The 16271-nt window shown below is 45.8% G+C and overlaps 1 protein-coding gene across 1 annotated transcript in view; it reads left to right on the top strand.

Moving 5' to 3' along the window:
• Window positions 1-16271, top strand: part of tnrc18 (trinucleotide repeat containing 18) — a 63439-nt gene that overhangs the window by 24808 nt on the left and 22360 nt on the right. Inside the window, 13 exon segments of the mRNA XM_044100697.1 lie at window positions 504-608; window positions 765-2396; window positions 7014-7101; window positions 8317-8546; window positions 10081-10227; window positions 11099-11286; window positions 11399-11795; window positions 12908-13816; window positions 14756-14901; window positions 14987-15120; window positions 15219-15332; window positions 15413-15593; window positions 15667-15979. Coding sequence (XP_043956632.1) covers window positions 504-608; window positions 765-2396; window positions 7014-7101; window positions 8317-8546; window positions 10081-10227; window positions 11099-11286; window positions 11399-11795; window positions 12908-13816; window positions 14756-14901; window positions 14987-15120; window positions 15219-15332; window positions 15413-15593; window positions 15667-15979 — 4584 coding nt within the window.

Raw genomic sequence — 16271 nt, 5'->3', positions numbered from 1 at the left:
GGATGAGATTGATAAATATGGCTAATAACATCCGACTGACAGAAGCCATCCTGTCCTATGCCTTGCTAAAGATTTAAGGTTTGAGATTATTAGTTTAAAGCGGAGAAGATATAAGAACATTTTAAAGCCTACTGGTAGAATCCTCTCCAGTTTATAACAGTAAAACGCAACTCCCACACTTTAACACTTGAAGTAATTTAAAAGTGAACCTGCAAATTTTCATCACTGTGTTTATTACTCGGTCATGAAATTATTCTTCACATCATTTGGTTCTTAAAATGCGAGTCTGGAGAGACAAAATTACCTGAAATGCACACCTGATTATTTCCTTCTATCGAGCAGAAATCATTTTAAAGTTTGTTGGGGGTTTTTTTCTGTCACAAATTGCCAAACTCTCACAAGAAACAAATTTAACATCTTGACTGTTGTTTTACTTGAGAAAAGCCTAAATAATTACATTTTGAAGCAGTTACTGGTGATGTTTCTCTCTTTGTCCCTGCCAGGCTACCCTCCCCTCCCAAGCAGCCTTTACTCCAGTCCCTACTTGTCTCTGGGCCGCCTGGAGACGTCCTCGCTCTCCCAGCATCCTCTCTATGATCCTCACAAAGGTCAGTAACCCCTTACAGCCGCAATCATGGAGACAATCGCGCCCAAAATTGTTTGTCTTCATGATGTGATTACTTTTGGCGTTTTGTTTTTTTTCTGCAGTGCTCAATCTCTGAAATACCCTGTGCAAACAAAACTTTGGGTTTGTTTTTGTTCAGATGGATACTTCCTGACGTCCTCATTGAGCCAATCACCTCTGCACCCTCCATCTGCGTCCTCGGCCGCCCCTTCCAGCGCCACGCCTCCCCAGAGGACGTCCCGGGACGGGGTCAGGGACAGGACGTATCGGACAGAGAGGGAGCGGCTGCGCGAAGAGCCGCGGCCGCACAGCGTGGTGGACCTGACGCAGGAGACGCGAGGCGAGGACGACCGCAAGGCGAGCAGAGACCGGGACCGAGACAAGGACCATGAGACGGACAGAGAGAGGGACGGTTGGTCCTTCCATCCTCACCAGCAAAAGTTACACTCCTCCCACCCTTTGGCGGTGGAAAACCGATCCAGACTGTCGCCTCCACAACCCTCTTTCCCTCTCAGTGAGGGCCGGTTCCTCGGTTCTGAGAAAGACCGAAGGGGTCGGGAAGAGGAGGGCGCTTCTCGACCCCACCACTGCCAGAACTCCAACAACTCCACCTCTCTTTCCGAGCGACAGCGGAGGAACGAGTCCGTGGCCACGGCGGCTGGGACCCTGCACGGCTCCTACGTCCTCCCCCCGCCGTTACAGCAGCCCGGCGCCGGTCTTCCCCACCTCCCCACACCCAGAGAGCAGCGAGTCAGCGCGCCCACGTATGTGCCTTCTGTGGAGGTTTACGATGAGCGGGTAGGGCCCATCCAGATCGCTTCACAGGCCCGGGACAACAAACACAGAGACAGAGAGGTTGAACGAGACAGGGACAGGGACAGAGACAGAGACAGGTCTCACGAGAAAAGCCTCATGGAGCATCCTCGGCTCTCCCAGTCAAGCGAAACGAGCAATCAAAGAGAAGAAGGTTCCGTCATTTGCTCCAACGGTTCTCTCAGTAAACGAAGCCAGGACGCATCTTTCTCCTCAGGCCGATCACGCTTCAGTCCAGAAACCAGGGACCTATCCAAACACTCGCTCAGAGTCGGCATCGGGTCAGAGTCTAAGTGGAACGCCATGACCCCGTCGGCCCACTACGCCACCAATCACATGGCCGCTTTGGCGGCCCAGCACAGTCACAATCTCTCCGCTCCCCACAGCCAGCCATCGCAGACGCAGAAGTCCAGTTCCCCCCACTCGTCGCATCGACCCAGCAGCTCGCAGTCCTCCCACAGTCACTCGCCACAAACGCACGGACATGGGCGCGCGGCCGAGGATGGCAGCCAGAGGCGCTACCTGGACCAGTCGGGGCTTTTTCGGCCTGCAGCGTCCACCGGTGGAGAACACCCGGACTCGGCGGAGGTTTCGGCCATGCAGAGTTTGATTAAATACAGCGGGAACTTTGCCGCCGAGGGGCCCACGTCTTCCAGGCACATCATCGACGGGAGGGGGCCTTTCGGCGGTCTGGGGAACATGGTGACGGGTGCCGAGAGGGAAAAGGAAAGGGATCGGGACAAGGAACGAGCGCTGAGGGTCCCTCCTCAGCTGAAGAGGGAACAGGAGCGGCCAGACAGCGCCCGCTCCTTCGGCAGAGAGGGCGAGGGCGAGGTGCGACACCCTCCTGTCGGGATCGCCGTTGCTGTGGCACGGCAGAGAGACAGCGGGAGCTCCAGTAAGCAAACCAGCGGAGGCTCCGACACACAGAGACCCCTGCTGCAAACGGCTATCAAAGGTAACTCCTTTTATTCAGCTGGAACTAGGTAGATGTTGCTGCTTTAAACTCTCTGCTGCTTCCTTTATTTATTGCTAACTGGTCAAGAAAATCATCTTAGAGGGAAATCAAAGTCTTCGCTGGCTTCTGCTTTCCACTCCTGTGTGGTTTCTGTCAGAATCGTGGTGTAGATCCCCATCACGACCTGAACCGGGTCAAGATGATTCCTCACTTCACTTTTGGAGAATAATGGAAGATTAATTTCCTTATTGTGGAAAGGTCGCGTTTCCTCTGCAGCTATTGGATTTTTTTAGACATTCAGGTCTTGCACTGTGACCTATGTTGTAAACCTTTCCAAAAGATTAATAATCTTGTTGCAGGTAGAGGTCAATCGATCACAGTCGTGTGACCTGCTGTGACTCTCCTGTTCATACACATTTTACCTGATTCTGTTTTCTCTTTAAGAGCTTTAATAGAAGAACAGAACTCAGTATTATTTCTTGTTTCCTTCCAGTTTCATCATCACCGACTTATATTAGGACCAGGGGCGCTGTCACACCAGGTGTGTCCAGGAGCAGTCGTTGTTAAACAGAGTTTTACTACTTTAAGGCAAAAACAAAATAATGTCATGGACATTTTAAGTTTTACTCTTTAGTTTCTAGACTTTTCTTTAGTTAAGGATTCATGGTATATCAACACTTATATCAGCTGATATTAGTAATTGTTTTACATATCGCTATTAGTCCAATAAATAAAACTGGGCCAGTATTAATAACTGATGCTTGTTTCCAGGTTGTTGCTGTTTGTTTTTGGAGGGGAAAGGGAGAAGAATTGTCTTGTGGTATTTATTTGGTCATGTGAAAGTGATTCAAAGGATTGTGGGTAGTTTACCCGAAGCAGAGAAGCAATGGTGAAGTCATCAATGTGATCTTAAGATATCAATATTATAGGGAAGCTCTCTCTCGCTCTCCTGCAGCCTAAATAAACACCAGACATGTCTCCACTAGCTGTAGAGTCCATCTGAACGGCTTCTTAAACCTTTATTTACCTTTTATTGCAACTGGTTGTGTGTGGAGATGCTTTTGGGAGTTTCTAAATCAGCTGATCTACCTGAAAATTGCCCCGGTTCTGGTCACCAGTTTGTTTCTCTGCTCGTCTCCTGAGCCGTTTGTGTGACTCTGTCGGCCCTCCTGCTGTAAAACACGCTATTCTTGGACTCCAAGGCCGCTCGGCTCCAAGGTTCCTGCTCGGTGTCTTGTCTTCGTCCCGGTTTCAGCCTCCGCTCAGGGTGCCATTGAGCTCCTTCTGTCCTCCTGCTATTCAGCGCCTCTCCCTCTGTCTTTTGCTCTTTTCTTTCGGGTCGCGTCTCCACCCTTCCCTCCCTTCTAAAGAGGCTTTTGTAGAGGTGCTCACTCCTCTTCCCACCTCAGGCCCCCTTCACTTTCTCCGCTGTTTTCTTTGGCTGCCCTTACTCCACTCTTCCCCCTCTGCGTTAAACTCGTCACTCCTGTGTGCAGTGGAAAGCTACAAGCCGGTTCTGAATCACAATAAGACCCTGGTTGTGTTGCTAAGCAGTGGATCAATCTTAAGTAACTCTGAGTGTGTTGTAGCAGTAACTCTAAATGTTTGCTGGTGTTTATTGTCGTGCCTGGACTTCCTCTTGAGGAACACTTTATAGGCTCTCTGGTGGGGGGGAAAAAAAACAACAAACTGTTAAAATTTAGATTTTTGGCTCCAGCAGAATATTTATAAACAATTTATTCTGCATAAAATTATTGATTTCATCAGCGTGTATGAAATCAATACACACTGATGGATGAATGCCTACTCATTCACCCAGGAAAACCAATCCATGCAGTCAAATATACTGTTGATATAGAGCCTGACATTATATCCTAGCAAATATTACATCCAATCAATGTTCAGCTAAAGTGATATTACTTCTTCTTTTATTTATTTATTTATTTATTTATTTATTTATTTATTTATTTTTTACCGTAGTGAGTTATGTGATAATTTGTGCAGCTTTGATGTTAAGTAGTAAATTCATTATTGACCAAGATATTTGTGGTTATAATATTTATCCAATAGTCTGATGGTGTTTTCCTGATGGAAGTCGTCTAGTTCTGCACTGCAAAAACACAAAATCTTCCCAAGTGTTTAGTTTTAGTCTGGTTTCCATTGCAGACATCTGAAGTACATTTGAAATAATACAATTTACGTAAAAAGTAACTTTTTAGCTAAACATGAGAGCTTGTTTTAAGTCAGTAATGCATAAATATTGATCAAAATGTGCTTGGTCCACTGGCAGATTATTTCAATTACAGCAAGACTCCCCCCCCCCCATGTTACAAGTGAAAGTGAAACTAGTACATTTTTACCAATATTTCTGAGTTATTGACTTAAAACAAGCTCCTAATCCTTGCTGAAAAGTTACTTGTAAGTGTGTTTTGTCTCGTTAAGTAAGATGATTTGTTATTGCTGTGTAGATTCTTACATTTAGACAAGCAGTAGATGCAAAAGTCAAGTAAAAGAACCAATGGATGTGCAGATGGAGAGAAATAAATAAAAGGTTTGACTAATAAAGGGAAGCTCAGGATCTAACATCACAGATGGGTCACCGGGGCTCGGCCGACATTCCCAGCGTTTTCTACATCCCTGCAGCCGGGCCTTATCTGGACTCTTGGGAAATGTGACGAGGCGTCGCTAAATCCCCTTACATAAACATCAGGGTGTTTATAAATGGATGGATGGATGGATGGATTCAACAAACGATACACTTTTTGAGATTTTGTTGACACATTTCCAGTTTCCAAATGTAATCTGTTTGGTAACAGAAGCGCTAAATTAACAAAACTCTGGCACATATTGGAGCTGGACCAATCAGGTTCTGATTTATGGTCAGAGTTTTGGCTTGATTTAGTATTATGTTGAGTATTTCTCTCCAGGAATAAAACTGTTTTGTTTTGTTTTTTCCCCAGACTTTACTCCTCTTTCTACTGTGAATGTTGTTCTAGTCATACTGCTGATTAGAGTCTCAAACCTGCAATCATTTATCCACCGATATGCAGGTTGGTAGGTCACCTGGGGGTTAAGTGCCTTGCTCAGGGGCGACACATTGAAGGTGAAATCGACAGCTTTAGTATTTTAATACTACAACTGCATCCAGTGACCCACAGCTGCTCCTGGTTACAGAAAGTGACTCTAAACTTGTTCTTCCATCATCCGTCCTTCTTTACGTTCACTTTTAATTCCTTCTTTTCTTCCTTCTGTTCTTATTTCTTGTTCTGTAATTCCTTTCTTTCTTCACAGTGTCTTTCCCTCTTCATCCCTTGTGTCTTTTATTCCTTTCTTGTCCTACTTGACTTCTATCTTTCACTCTCCATTCCTTCCTTCATTTCATATGTATTTAATTTGATCCTTTCTTCCTTCTGTTCTTTCTTTCATTCTTTGTGCTTTTGTTTACTTTCTTTATCTGCCTTCTTTTCTTTCCTCCCATGACTCCATCCTTTTTTAAATTTATTTCATTTTTTTATCACTTTTATCTTTGCTTAATGTTTTCTTTTTTTCCTTGCATCCTCACTACTTTTCTTCCTTCGTAATTCCTCTTTCCACTGTTTCCTTTCTTTCCTTTTCATGGTGTTTTTCCTTTCTTCCTTCATCCCTCTGGTCATTTATTCCTTTCTCTCCTGTATTTTTTACTTGAGTCCTATTGTCCTTTTTTTTTACTTTCTTTCCTTCATTCATTCTCTCTTCCATTCCTTTCATCCTTCTTTGTGCCCTTTCTTTCCTTCCTGGAAATGCTGTTTGCTTTCTTTTCTTACTTCCATCTAATCTTTTTTCCTTCCTTCCAGTTTTTTAACAGCGGATATTTAAAGTCTTGTCATCATAGACATTCTGTATGATAAACGTTATTTTTTTTAATTATATTTATTTATTAGACTGCTAGATGGAGGGAGCATCACTCATTCCTGTCTTCCTGTCCAGCATGTGGGACGGCTCTCTGTAGCCTTGGTAACCGAAGCCTTTCCTCCAGAGCATATAGGGGATTGTTAAAGTACTCTGTCCCTTTGGAGGCTTCACTCACACACACACACACACACACACACACACACACACACACAGAGCAGAGCTGAAGGGTCCAGCAGCACATTAAGCCCCTCTGCTGCCCGGGGACCTCCAGTCTGATGAGATGGAGGGGCTTCAGGGGGCTTCAGGGGTGGATTCGGCTTGGAGAGCCTCATGTTTATTTTGCACAGCCTGGTTGAGCTGCTGTCAGTTTTTCCCCCTTCTGACAGTCAGAAGGCTTTTGGGCCTCTCGGTGTGTTAATGCAGTAATGAGGCGCTGGTGGGAAGCTCACACTTCTCTTGTGAACGTTCGTTCACTATTTATCTGACTGGAGGAGCCCAAACCGTCACTCTGGACTTTTTTTTCAGCGCTCACGCGCCCACCGTTGTGTTTTCAGCTCCTCATCTTGTTTTGACAGGCGGTGTCGCGCACCCTATTATCTAGCTGGTGTTACCTTGTCCTCGCCGCCGCTCCCTCTCTCTGTCGCACGCGCTCTTTCCATGTCGGCTTTTTCCTTGTCGTGATTTAATTGTACGCACGTCGTGGTGAAACGAGGTTTCTGTGTGCAGACGAGGATCGAGGGGAAGAGCGCGCTCGCCACCACGATGACCGACTGCTGGCCGGCCGGCTGGAACGAGAGCAAGAGAAAGTCATCAGGTGAGGAAGCAGCTCTTGGTTATTGTTATTCACTCCGACATGTTTGCAGTCCGTGACCTTTTCGTTTCTCCGTTTTCTCATAACTTCCACCAGCTTCACTGTGTTTCCGTTAGGACTTTATGTGATAAATCAACGTAAAATAGTGCATACTTGGCAAGTTGTAAAGAAAATATGTTGTTTTACTCTCATAGAAATAACGATTTCAAACATTTAGAGTTCTTCCCTGTGTCTACGTTGCAGTTCAATTCCAGCTGCAGAATTTTGAGGATTTTCCCTTTATTCTTTGCTGCACAGCTGCAAATATCTGCAAATCTTAATTTTCCAAGTTTTACTAAAGTTTTTCAGTTGGATTTACGTTTATACTTTGACTAGACCAGCTCCCAAAGAGCCACTTTCAGCCTTCCATAATGGGCCTTAGTAACTGTGGCTAAAAGTGCAAAAGAACCAGATTTTGTTTCTAAGTTTAGATATAATAACAAACTCTGGTTTTTAGCAGTTTTTCTGTTCATTCCTACAATATTTGCATTGAATTTTCACAAAGAATGACATTAAAAGTATGAATAAAATGGATTTAGATCTGGTTTTCTCATCATTCGTTTGGAATCTGCTTGAGAATGTGCTTCTTTACTTTTTAATTCCACAGAAAAACAAAGATATACCCTTTTTTTTCTATTTTTTTTTTTCAAAATTTTGTTTATCTTTGTTTTGAATCCTTAAAAAGGGCGGATCTTTAAAAAAAAAAAAAAAACAACAAAAAATGTTGTCGTCTTTTCAAAAATCTGTGTGACTTTTGCAGCTCTAAACAAGTTTTATTGGGCCGGCCGGAGAGTGAAAAGAATCTCTTCAGGTGGTAAAAGTTGAATATTCCTGAACACCCGAGTATCAACCCCAGTTTCTTCATTTGTTTTTCTCCCTGACCTTGCTGGAATTGGCTACATGCAATGACACATATTGATGACAAATTGTCTAAGAAAATTGTTGCTATTCTATTCTCAATTTGAGACCCTTGTATTTATTGATAATGGCATAATAATAAATGTTTATCCTCTCAAAACCCAATAAACTTATTTTTTTTGCTGTCACATAAAGTCCTGATGAAATAAAGTGCAGTCGGTGGTTATATTGTTGCACGACATGCAGACTTTAAAGCAGAGTCGGCACGTTGCTGCAGCCACTAACGAGCGGCCGGCGTCGTGTCCTTGATCCTCCACTCAGAGAGTCCAAGAATCACCCTGAGTTCACTCAGATGGGCCCCGGCCCGCTGTCCGGCGGCCTGACACCTAGCATGATGACGCCCAGCCTCATGACCCCCAACCTCATGGTCACAGGAGGGGCTGCTCTCGCAGGGGCAGGGCGGTGGCCTCCCGACCCCTCAACCCTGACCTCTCACCCCTGGATGCCGCGGCCCGGAGCCCCTCCAGTCTGGCTCTCCGGCTCTCCATACGGTATGTGACGCGATTTGCTAACTGTTGCAGCCGCATTTTCTACACCTTCAGATGACTTGTGGCTCCTTTGCATGAAATCAAAATGAGCGTTGAGCTTTAATCCGGTTTTGATTTAATGTAGATGTTATCTGCAGCCTTGAAAAGTATGGAAACATGTTGGATTTTCATCCCCGTCAGTCATATGGGAGATTAAAATCCTTCAAAGATGTCTGAATTTCAACGAGGTTGTTTGTTTTCAAGGTTTGGAAAGTGCTTGACTTTCAAACTGCACAGTTTGGTATTAAAGTTACATTTTCGTACACCTTATAAAAAGACACTTTTTTTTTTCTCACCGTCTGAAGTCAAATCAGACGAAGCTTTTCCTTTCTTAGGCCAGTTAAAATTAGCAAAATCATTTCTGTTTGCTACATTCCCAAAAAAAACGTAGCAAGAACATTTTTTTAACAGATTCTTTCTTTAACTTTTTTTGCATGTTGTGTTTAAGCAGGAAGGTCATTAACCTCAACATGATTTGTTTGGATTGTTTCAATGTAGTGGATGTTTATTATTCCTAATTATTATTCGGTGACTTATTGAACTTTGGAATTGAAATAAAGGTTGAGTTATATTTTCTTTATGTTAAACGACGTAATTCGAATTTTCTTTTGCTGTCAAATGAATGTTTTGTCCTCTAACCAATCAGGTGTAGAAAGTCTGAGAGAGACATTTCAAAACATCAAAATTACTTTTATTTTAATTAACATTATTAACACTAAATAACATCATATAACAGTGAATTAAAACTTTAAGTTTGGGGCGTGCTGCGGTGGCGTAGAGGTTAGCGCGCCCCACGCTTGGAGGCCCTCAGTCCTCGGCGCGGCCGTCGCGGGTTCGATTCCCGGACCCGAGACGACATTTGCCGCATGTCTTCCCCGTTCCCTGTCAACCTACTGTGGTATAAGGGACACTAGAGCCCACAAAAATGATCCCCTGGTGGGGGAAAAAAAACAACTTTAAGTTCAGTTGTGTTGTTTCTATCTCCGAATTTTGAGAGTGCGCCTTGAAAATGCTTGCAAAGTTTGTTTTTTTTAATCTTCCTATGGGACAAGCGTGCGAACCCCCGAGGTTGTCTTCACGGTCCAAAACGTGCTCTCCACGCTCACAACATGGCTGCCTCTGATTGGTCCGTGGGAGGAGGGGGCGTTGTCCTGCGGTCAGGCGGTCTGTGGGTGTGTTTTTTTGTTGCCTCAGACATTCCTGATCTTTTCTGGACATTCCAGACTCGCTGCTCCTCCGCTCGTCATCCTGAAATAACAGCGCCAGGACGCACAGCCACTTACTTATGTAAGCGTTCGTTCACCATCTGATGACACTAAACAGAGAGACACATGCTCGCCCAGAGCTCCCTGAGGGGAGGGGGGGTTTCTGTCTAGACGCGGAGGGCCAAAAACAACAAGATGTGTCTCAGTGTGGAGAAAAAGAAATGAAAAAATACTCGCTCTGTTCTTTAAATTCAGTTTGTTTTGTTTCTTCTTCTTTCATTCATTTCATTCAGGCCTGGGTCCCTCCCCGCTCCACCAGACCCTCCCCCCGGGCTACCCGCCCTCTCTGCCGGGCTCCATGCCTCCTCCCTACCAGTTCGCCAGGGACCCGCAGTCTGGCCAGCTAATCGTCATCCCCACTGAACACCTGCCGCATTACGGTACGAAAGCTGCCGCCCGTCTCCGAGAGCGCTCCAACATGTGAGGTCGCGGGAAAGCGCGATTGCACAACGCGCTGGCGGCTTCTCAAATTTGACAGGATAGCGCCGAGACGCGCTGGAAACACGAAGGTTTTTCCTCCTGGGGCAAAACAAATTTAACCATAAAAGACTGTTAGATTCTCCCGCAGGTTCAAACTTCTACCATTTGAATGTGCAAATGTTGAAGTCGTTCAGCCAAATGTTTGGCTTTACATATTGATCAGTTTTGTACGTTTTAAGAAGCTAAGATTTTCATGAAAAAGTTATTCTTCGAGATAACTTTTTATCGCAGGAGGCGTTCAAATCATTCAAACATCTTGTGATCTTTTCGAGGAGAAATCTGGTAAAGAATGGGGCTTGATTTTAGGATTTTCAATTCGTATGGATAGGAAAAACGTTTATTAAATGTTCCGTTGTCTAAATGTTTTGTTTTCCTCTGTGAAAATAACGTTTGAACTTTATGCAGACCTTCATTCCTCTGTGTATTTATTATCCCTTTTCCCTCCTTTCTCTCTTGTGGCCAAACTCCCTCCTATCCTTTTTGTCTCCATCTTCTTTATCTATTTAGCTTTTGAAATGTGTCTTGATTTGAGCTGAAGAAGAAAACTCAATATGGTTCTCTAGAGAGAGAATACAAATCAGAGCAGGTTCTCCAGGAAGTACTGAATAGATCACTGCATTTTCTTAATCTAAACTCTTATTGAACAAACACTTCAGTTAAGCTCCTTTAACAGATTGTCTTACCCACTTAGCTTGCAGCATTCGTGCAAATGTCTCTAAAGTTAACAGCAAACGGGCTTCTCAAAGTCTGCCGTGTTTCTCCGTGTCGCAGCAGGAGGCGACGTGCTGGAGCGCGGCGCCCCGGTGTGGTCGAGCGTGTACGGGCCGAGCAGTTCGCTGCAGCACGCGGCGCAGCTGCAGCTGCTGTCCCAGCATCAGATGCTGCGGCAGCAGGAGCTGTTCATGATCCAGCAGCACACGGCGCAGGTCCTGGAGCTGCAGAGGAACGCGCAGATCGTCGTAAGTGCGGCGTGTGTCCGCTTGCAGGACGCGTGCGCCTTTGCACACCAAAGCGAAGTCCGTGACGACACACACACACACACACGTCAGAAATATCTCTGCTCTGTCCCAGGAGCGCCTGAAGGCCAGTGAGCACCGGCCGGAGATCGAAGACAAAGTCGACAAGCGGAACGCCGACCTGAAAACCCGACCCTCCTCCATATCCTCGCCGTCGCCCTCACCTGTGCTCCATCCTCGCAAGCCCCGTCCTCCCTCCCGATCTCCAACGCCGTCCACGTCCTCCCTCACCCCTCTGCCTCCGACCCCCTCCCCGGTGACCACGCTGAAGTCGGAGGGAGGACACAGAGTCCTGTCTCACGCACCGAAGCTCCTGCCTCACCCGACGTCTCCACGCTCGGCCTCTCCGCCCCCGTCCTCGCCGCGGCGACCCAAACAGGAGGACGGGGAGGCGGGAGTGAGGGAGCAGAGAAAAAAGTCGACCTCCACACCCTTTGAAGACATCTATTCTGGTAAGCAGCTGTATCACTGAAATATGGCTGCCAGATATTGGGGAAACGGGCGACGTAGTTGGATAACTTTGACTCCATGTAGATTTCTTCTAAGACAAAAAGAGAAATCTTCTTGCGAAACTTGCCTTTGTTTTCAGTTCTTATTCTTATTACATAATATAAGTCCAATTTCTTGGTTGCTTGTTTTGTTGCTGTTTGTAGTTTTGTTTATTTTACCAAAACAGGTCTCTCTTGTAAATGAGATTTTGGATCTCAAGGAGAAAACTCGTATAAAGGTCATGAACGTCTGAATGCCACAAGATTTAACCAGTTTGGGTCAAACAGTTGAAACCTGGACACACCTTGGTGAATAACATCTAAACTCGGGTTAATCGTTGCTCTGAATATGTTGTTTTTTACAGAAAATAGCCTTTTGAGTGTATACTCCGGTTAACAATTAATCGATTGCTAAATTACTTGACGATTATTCAATAAGCGATTTGTCACATTTAATCTGATTAATCTTGTCAGCCACAACTCAAACTGAAAACTAAAACAAACCCAAAAAGTTGATCATAAAGACTGATAAGTTGGAAGTTCAGCAGTTGGTTTGTCGTTGGCAGAACAGGCTAAAATGAAAGATCTGACACATTCATGTTCGAAGGATTTGATTAGTTGCAGACAAACTTTGACACAAATAATCAAAGATACGCTAAAGGAATGCTGCGTTGTTTCATTTTAGACAATAAAATGTTTATTTTCTTATCCAAAAAAGGAATTTAATTGTTTACTTGAATCATTTCATGGAATTTTAAAATTGTCAAAACAATCGATTAATCGTCAGAAATGATGGAAATGATTATTTGCGGCCCTAATCTCAGCCTGCGTGTAAAACTTTGACCCTGAAGGGGATTCAAAATAATCTACAAAAAATGTCAAGAACAGGTTCTCCCATCTACTTTCTAAAACGCCAAAGGAAAATAAATTCAGATGCACCAAATAAAATATGTACTGTATCTTTAAGTGTCCATAACCTTCTGAGCAGAACTGTAGTTTCACAACCACAATCGGAAGAGTTCTCAGGTCTGTATGCGTTGACGATGCGATTGCGTTTTGCTTTGCCTCTACTACAGATCTGCCTCCAGGTTATGCTTACCAATCCATCACTGCGCCGTTCGGATCCTTCCCGCCTTATCACGTCCCGGCATCGGCAGCTGAAAACCCGGAGGCACATCGATCCTGCTCTCCCCCTGCCGCTGATCCTTTAGCTTCGTCTCACCACGATTCCAGGGCTTTGGATGCAGAGATCAAGCCCCAGAGCCTGGAGTCCCCGAAGGCGCGGTCTTTCCTTAAACGGGAGCCCTGCGAGGAGCTCCCTCAGCCGGATCTGAGCCGCACCACCGACCGGGCCACCGAGGACGACGAGGTGGACAGGCAAGCCCCAAAAACTCCCAGTCCTCTGATTCCACCAGGTGAAAACCAGCGAGAAGTGAGGAAGGAAGAGAAGAACAACGGCGAGATTAAGACGGAAACGTCGTCCAACGCCTGTCAGGCGGTGGAGGCCTCGCCCTCTGCTCCTGCAGAAGACGAGCCCAAACCAGAACTTATCCAGGAAGCAGAACTGGCACCATATCACCAATCCATCTCTGCAGAGTCAGACAATCAAGAAGCGCCTCAGATGTGTGTGTCGTCAGACCAGACGGCCGTGTGTGAACAGGTTCCGCCCGACGACGCCTCCGACTCCTTTCCTCCTTGCCTGGAGGAAATTACCCACGAGCCTCCCGTCCTCGGCTCCCCGCTCCCGCTGCTCATCCGCTCAGAGGACCCCATGGGGGGCATGCTGGCCCTGCTGACGGCCAGCGAGTTGGCCCAAGCCCGGCCCAGAACCCCACCCACCCTGACGCTCGAAGGCCAGGTGGAGGATCCCACTTTTGCTTCCGCCTGCAGCAGCGCCGCCGCTCTGGAGATGGTGGCTCTGGAAGGCATGGCCCTCCTCGGCCAGATGGCTCACAACGAGGCGGAGCTTGTTTTCCGCACACAAGGTAAGCGGTCGCTATAGACACACTCATTCTGGAGACACACTAATCATTCCACTAGAAATCAGATGATTTCACCTGGTTGGCAGCTCAAGTACTTAAAAAACTGCTTTATGGCTTTATTTGGCAATGAAACCAAATGAACTAACTGTTGTTGAAATTGAAAGCTGTAGTTTTATTTCAAATATCTGTTATTTTGCTAAGATAAAACAGGTTAACAGATAAATTCAAACCTTTTGAGCCCACAATTTATTAAACTTGCTGGAATAACAATAATATAAAAAGGTCAAAATATTTACAGGGTTTAAATTCATGTATACAAATAAGGCCTTGAAATGCATTAAATTCATTAGAATATATGTAAATTGGCCTTAAATACATTAATCGCAGGTCTTAAATTTTCATGTGGCATGACTTTTTAATCTCATATATTCTATAAAGTTTATTATGTTAGACTTTCCTGTCAGGTAAAATTTTGAGTCACACGCAGACGTCTTCGTTACATTCTGGGACTCGATGCGTTTGAGGTTGTCGCTAATTAGCTGCTAACATAAACTTGCAAGCTAGCTAGCTTCTTTGAGTCTATCATTAGTAAGTGTAAATGTTTTGGCTGAACGATATTTGTCTTTGCCACCAGCTCACATCTGTTTCCAACCCACACAATGATGTATCATTCTGGGCATAAAAGCTTGGCAATGCTGTATAAAGTATGCAATTTTCTTTTGTACATTTTGTCATGACACAGGTCTTAAATTTCATCCATACTGGACTTAAAAGGTTTTACATTTTATTTGGTGAAACCTGTGGAAGCTGGTTTAAATGATGTATTTGAACATGTTTTAAATCGTCCAGGAAGAAACCTGGTTGGTGCATCTCAGCGTCATTCTGTTAGGTTTCTTCTTCTTTTCCTCTAATATCCCAACGCTGGGCGCGTTTTCCTCCCAGATCTCACATTAGACAGCCTGGACTGTCTTCTTGAAGCGAGCAGACACGTTTTACTGGAGGCAATAGAAAAGCAGTCCCACATCGATCTGCCGAGAACTCTGGACCCCGACAAGAAGTACAGCTGGAGGCAGAGGAAGGAAGAGCCGGTAAGACGAAGAATCGGCAATGCGTGTCGGTCAGCGAAGCCTCGGCGGCAGGACCCTCATGTTTGCTTCTTGTGTTTTGGTGCAGCTGTACAGCAAGATGGCGGTGGACATGTTGGACGCCGTCGAGGTGGAATACCGTGTCCGCCTGGCCGAGTTGCAGAAGACGTACAAGGAGAAGCAAAGGGAGATGAGCAAACTGCAGCGACGCAGGGACAAGAGGTCGGCGCTTACGCTAAGAGAACCTCAAGATGAATTAATCACGGTGCTTGACGCCCTCCGCCGTAACTTAGATCTAACTTTCTTCTGGTCAACGTCAGAGAGAGGCAGCAGCAGGAGGACGAGAGGAGGAGTCTCACCAGGCGTGGCAGAGGACGACCCAGGAAAAGGAAACATCTGCCCACAACTACCAAACAGGACAGCAGGCCTGGAAAGTGAGGGGGTTCACTTTTTTTAAATTTCACTCTATTAAACCATTTTGCTGCATGCTTGAAAGCGTGTATCTGTCTGCTAGGGCGGGTCGAACAGTGCAATACTCTGAGGACTCTGAAGCAGGGGAAGGACAGGGGAAGAGGTTCCGACTGTCCAGAGACGACGAGGACACGGAAACCGGAACTGGAGGAGAGAAGAAGAAGAAGAAGAAAAAGAAGAAGAGCTGGAACGACCAGGAGCCGTCCAGCGCTCACGTTCTAGAGGTAGGTCACCCGAGATTCAGCAGAGTCTGCGGAGCGTTGTTCTGGTTGGTGACCTGTCTGGTGGCGTTTGTAGGCCATGAAAGCGAAGCGCGGTCACCTGTGTGAGCAGGAGCAGCTGGCCTCCGACCTCGACAGAGCGCTGTCGCTCTCGCAGCTCGGCTCCCTCGGCGGCCCTCGCAAGCTCACCTCCGGCTCCAGGTCGGACAAGTCAAAGGACAGATGCTCCGAAAGCGGGCTGAAGGAGCGAGGCGCTCTCTCCTCCGTCAAAGCCGGGAAGCTCAAGATGGCCACCAAAGCTTCAGCTGCCGAGACCGTCCGAAAGGTGAAAGGTCAGAAGAAGTCCATGTTTTCTCCGGTGAGATCGGAGATCAGCAGCTGCTCCAACAGTGAGTGTCCGGAGAGGAAGCTAATGCCGCTTGAATGGCACGTTTTCTCACGCTGCAGATACAAACTACAGTGGATTTACTGGGAAACTGATGATGATTGAACGGGATTACAAGGCCAGCAGCCCAGAGCCCAAAGAAAACTCTGCATGTTTTACAAATATTACACCTTGTATTAAAGTCATGGGCTCATGATGTTATTTTATTTTTTATGAATATTTGTCAATTGAAAATGTGCTCATATTTGCAAATTATCTTTTTGGGACCAATATGGACATTTTAAACTGACCGTCCA

This window comes from Gambusia affinis, linkage group LG19 (assembly GCF_019740435.1).
Source record: "Gambusia affinis linkage group LG19, SWU_Gaff_1.0, whole genome shotgun sequence".
Classification (NCBI taxonomy): Eukaryota; Metazoa; Chordata; class Actinopteri; order Cyprinodontiformes; family Poeciliidae; genus Gambusia; species Gambusia affinis.
The sequence above is the reverse complement of the archived record's forward strand: the minus strand, read 5'-3'. Positions and strand labels throughout refer to the sequence as shown.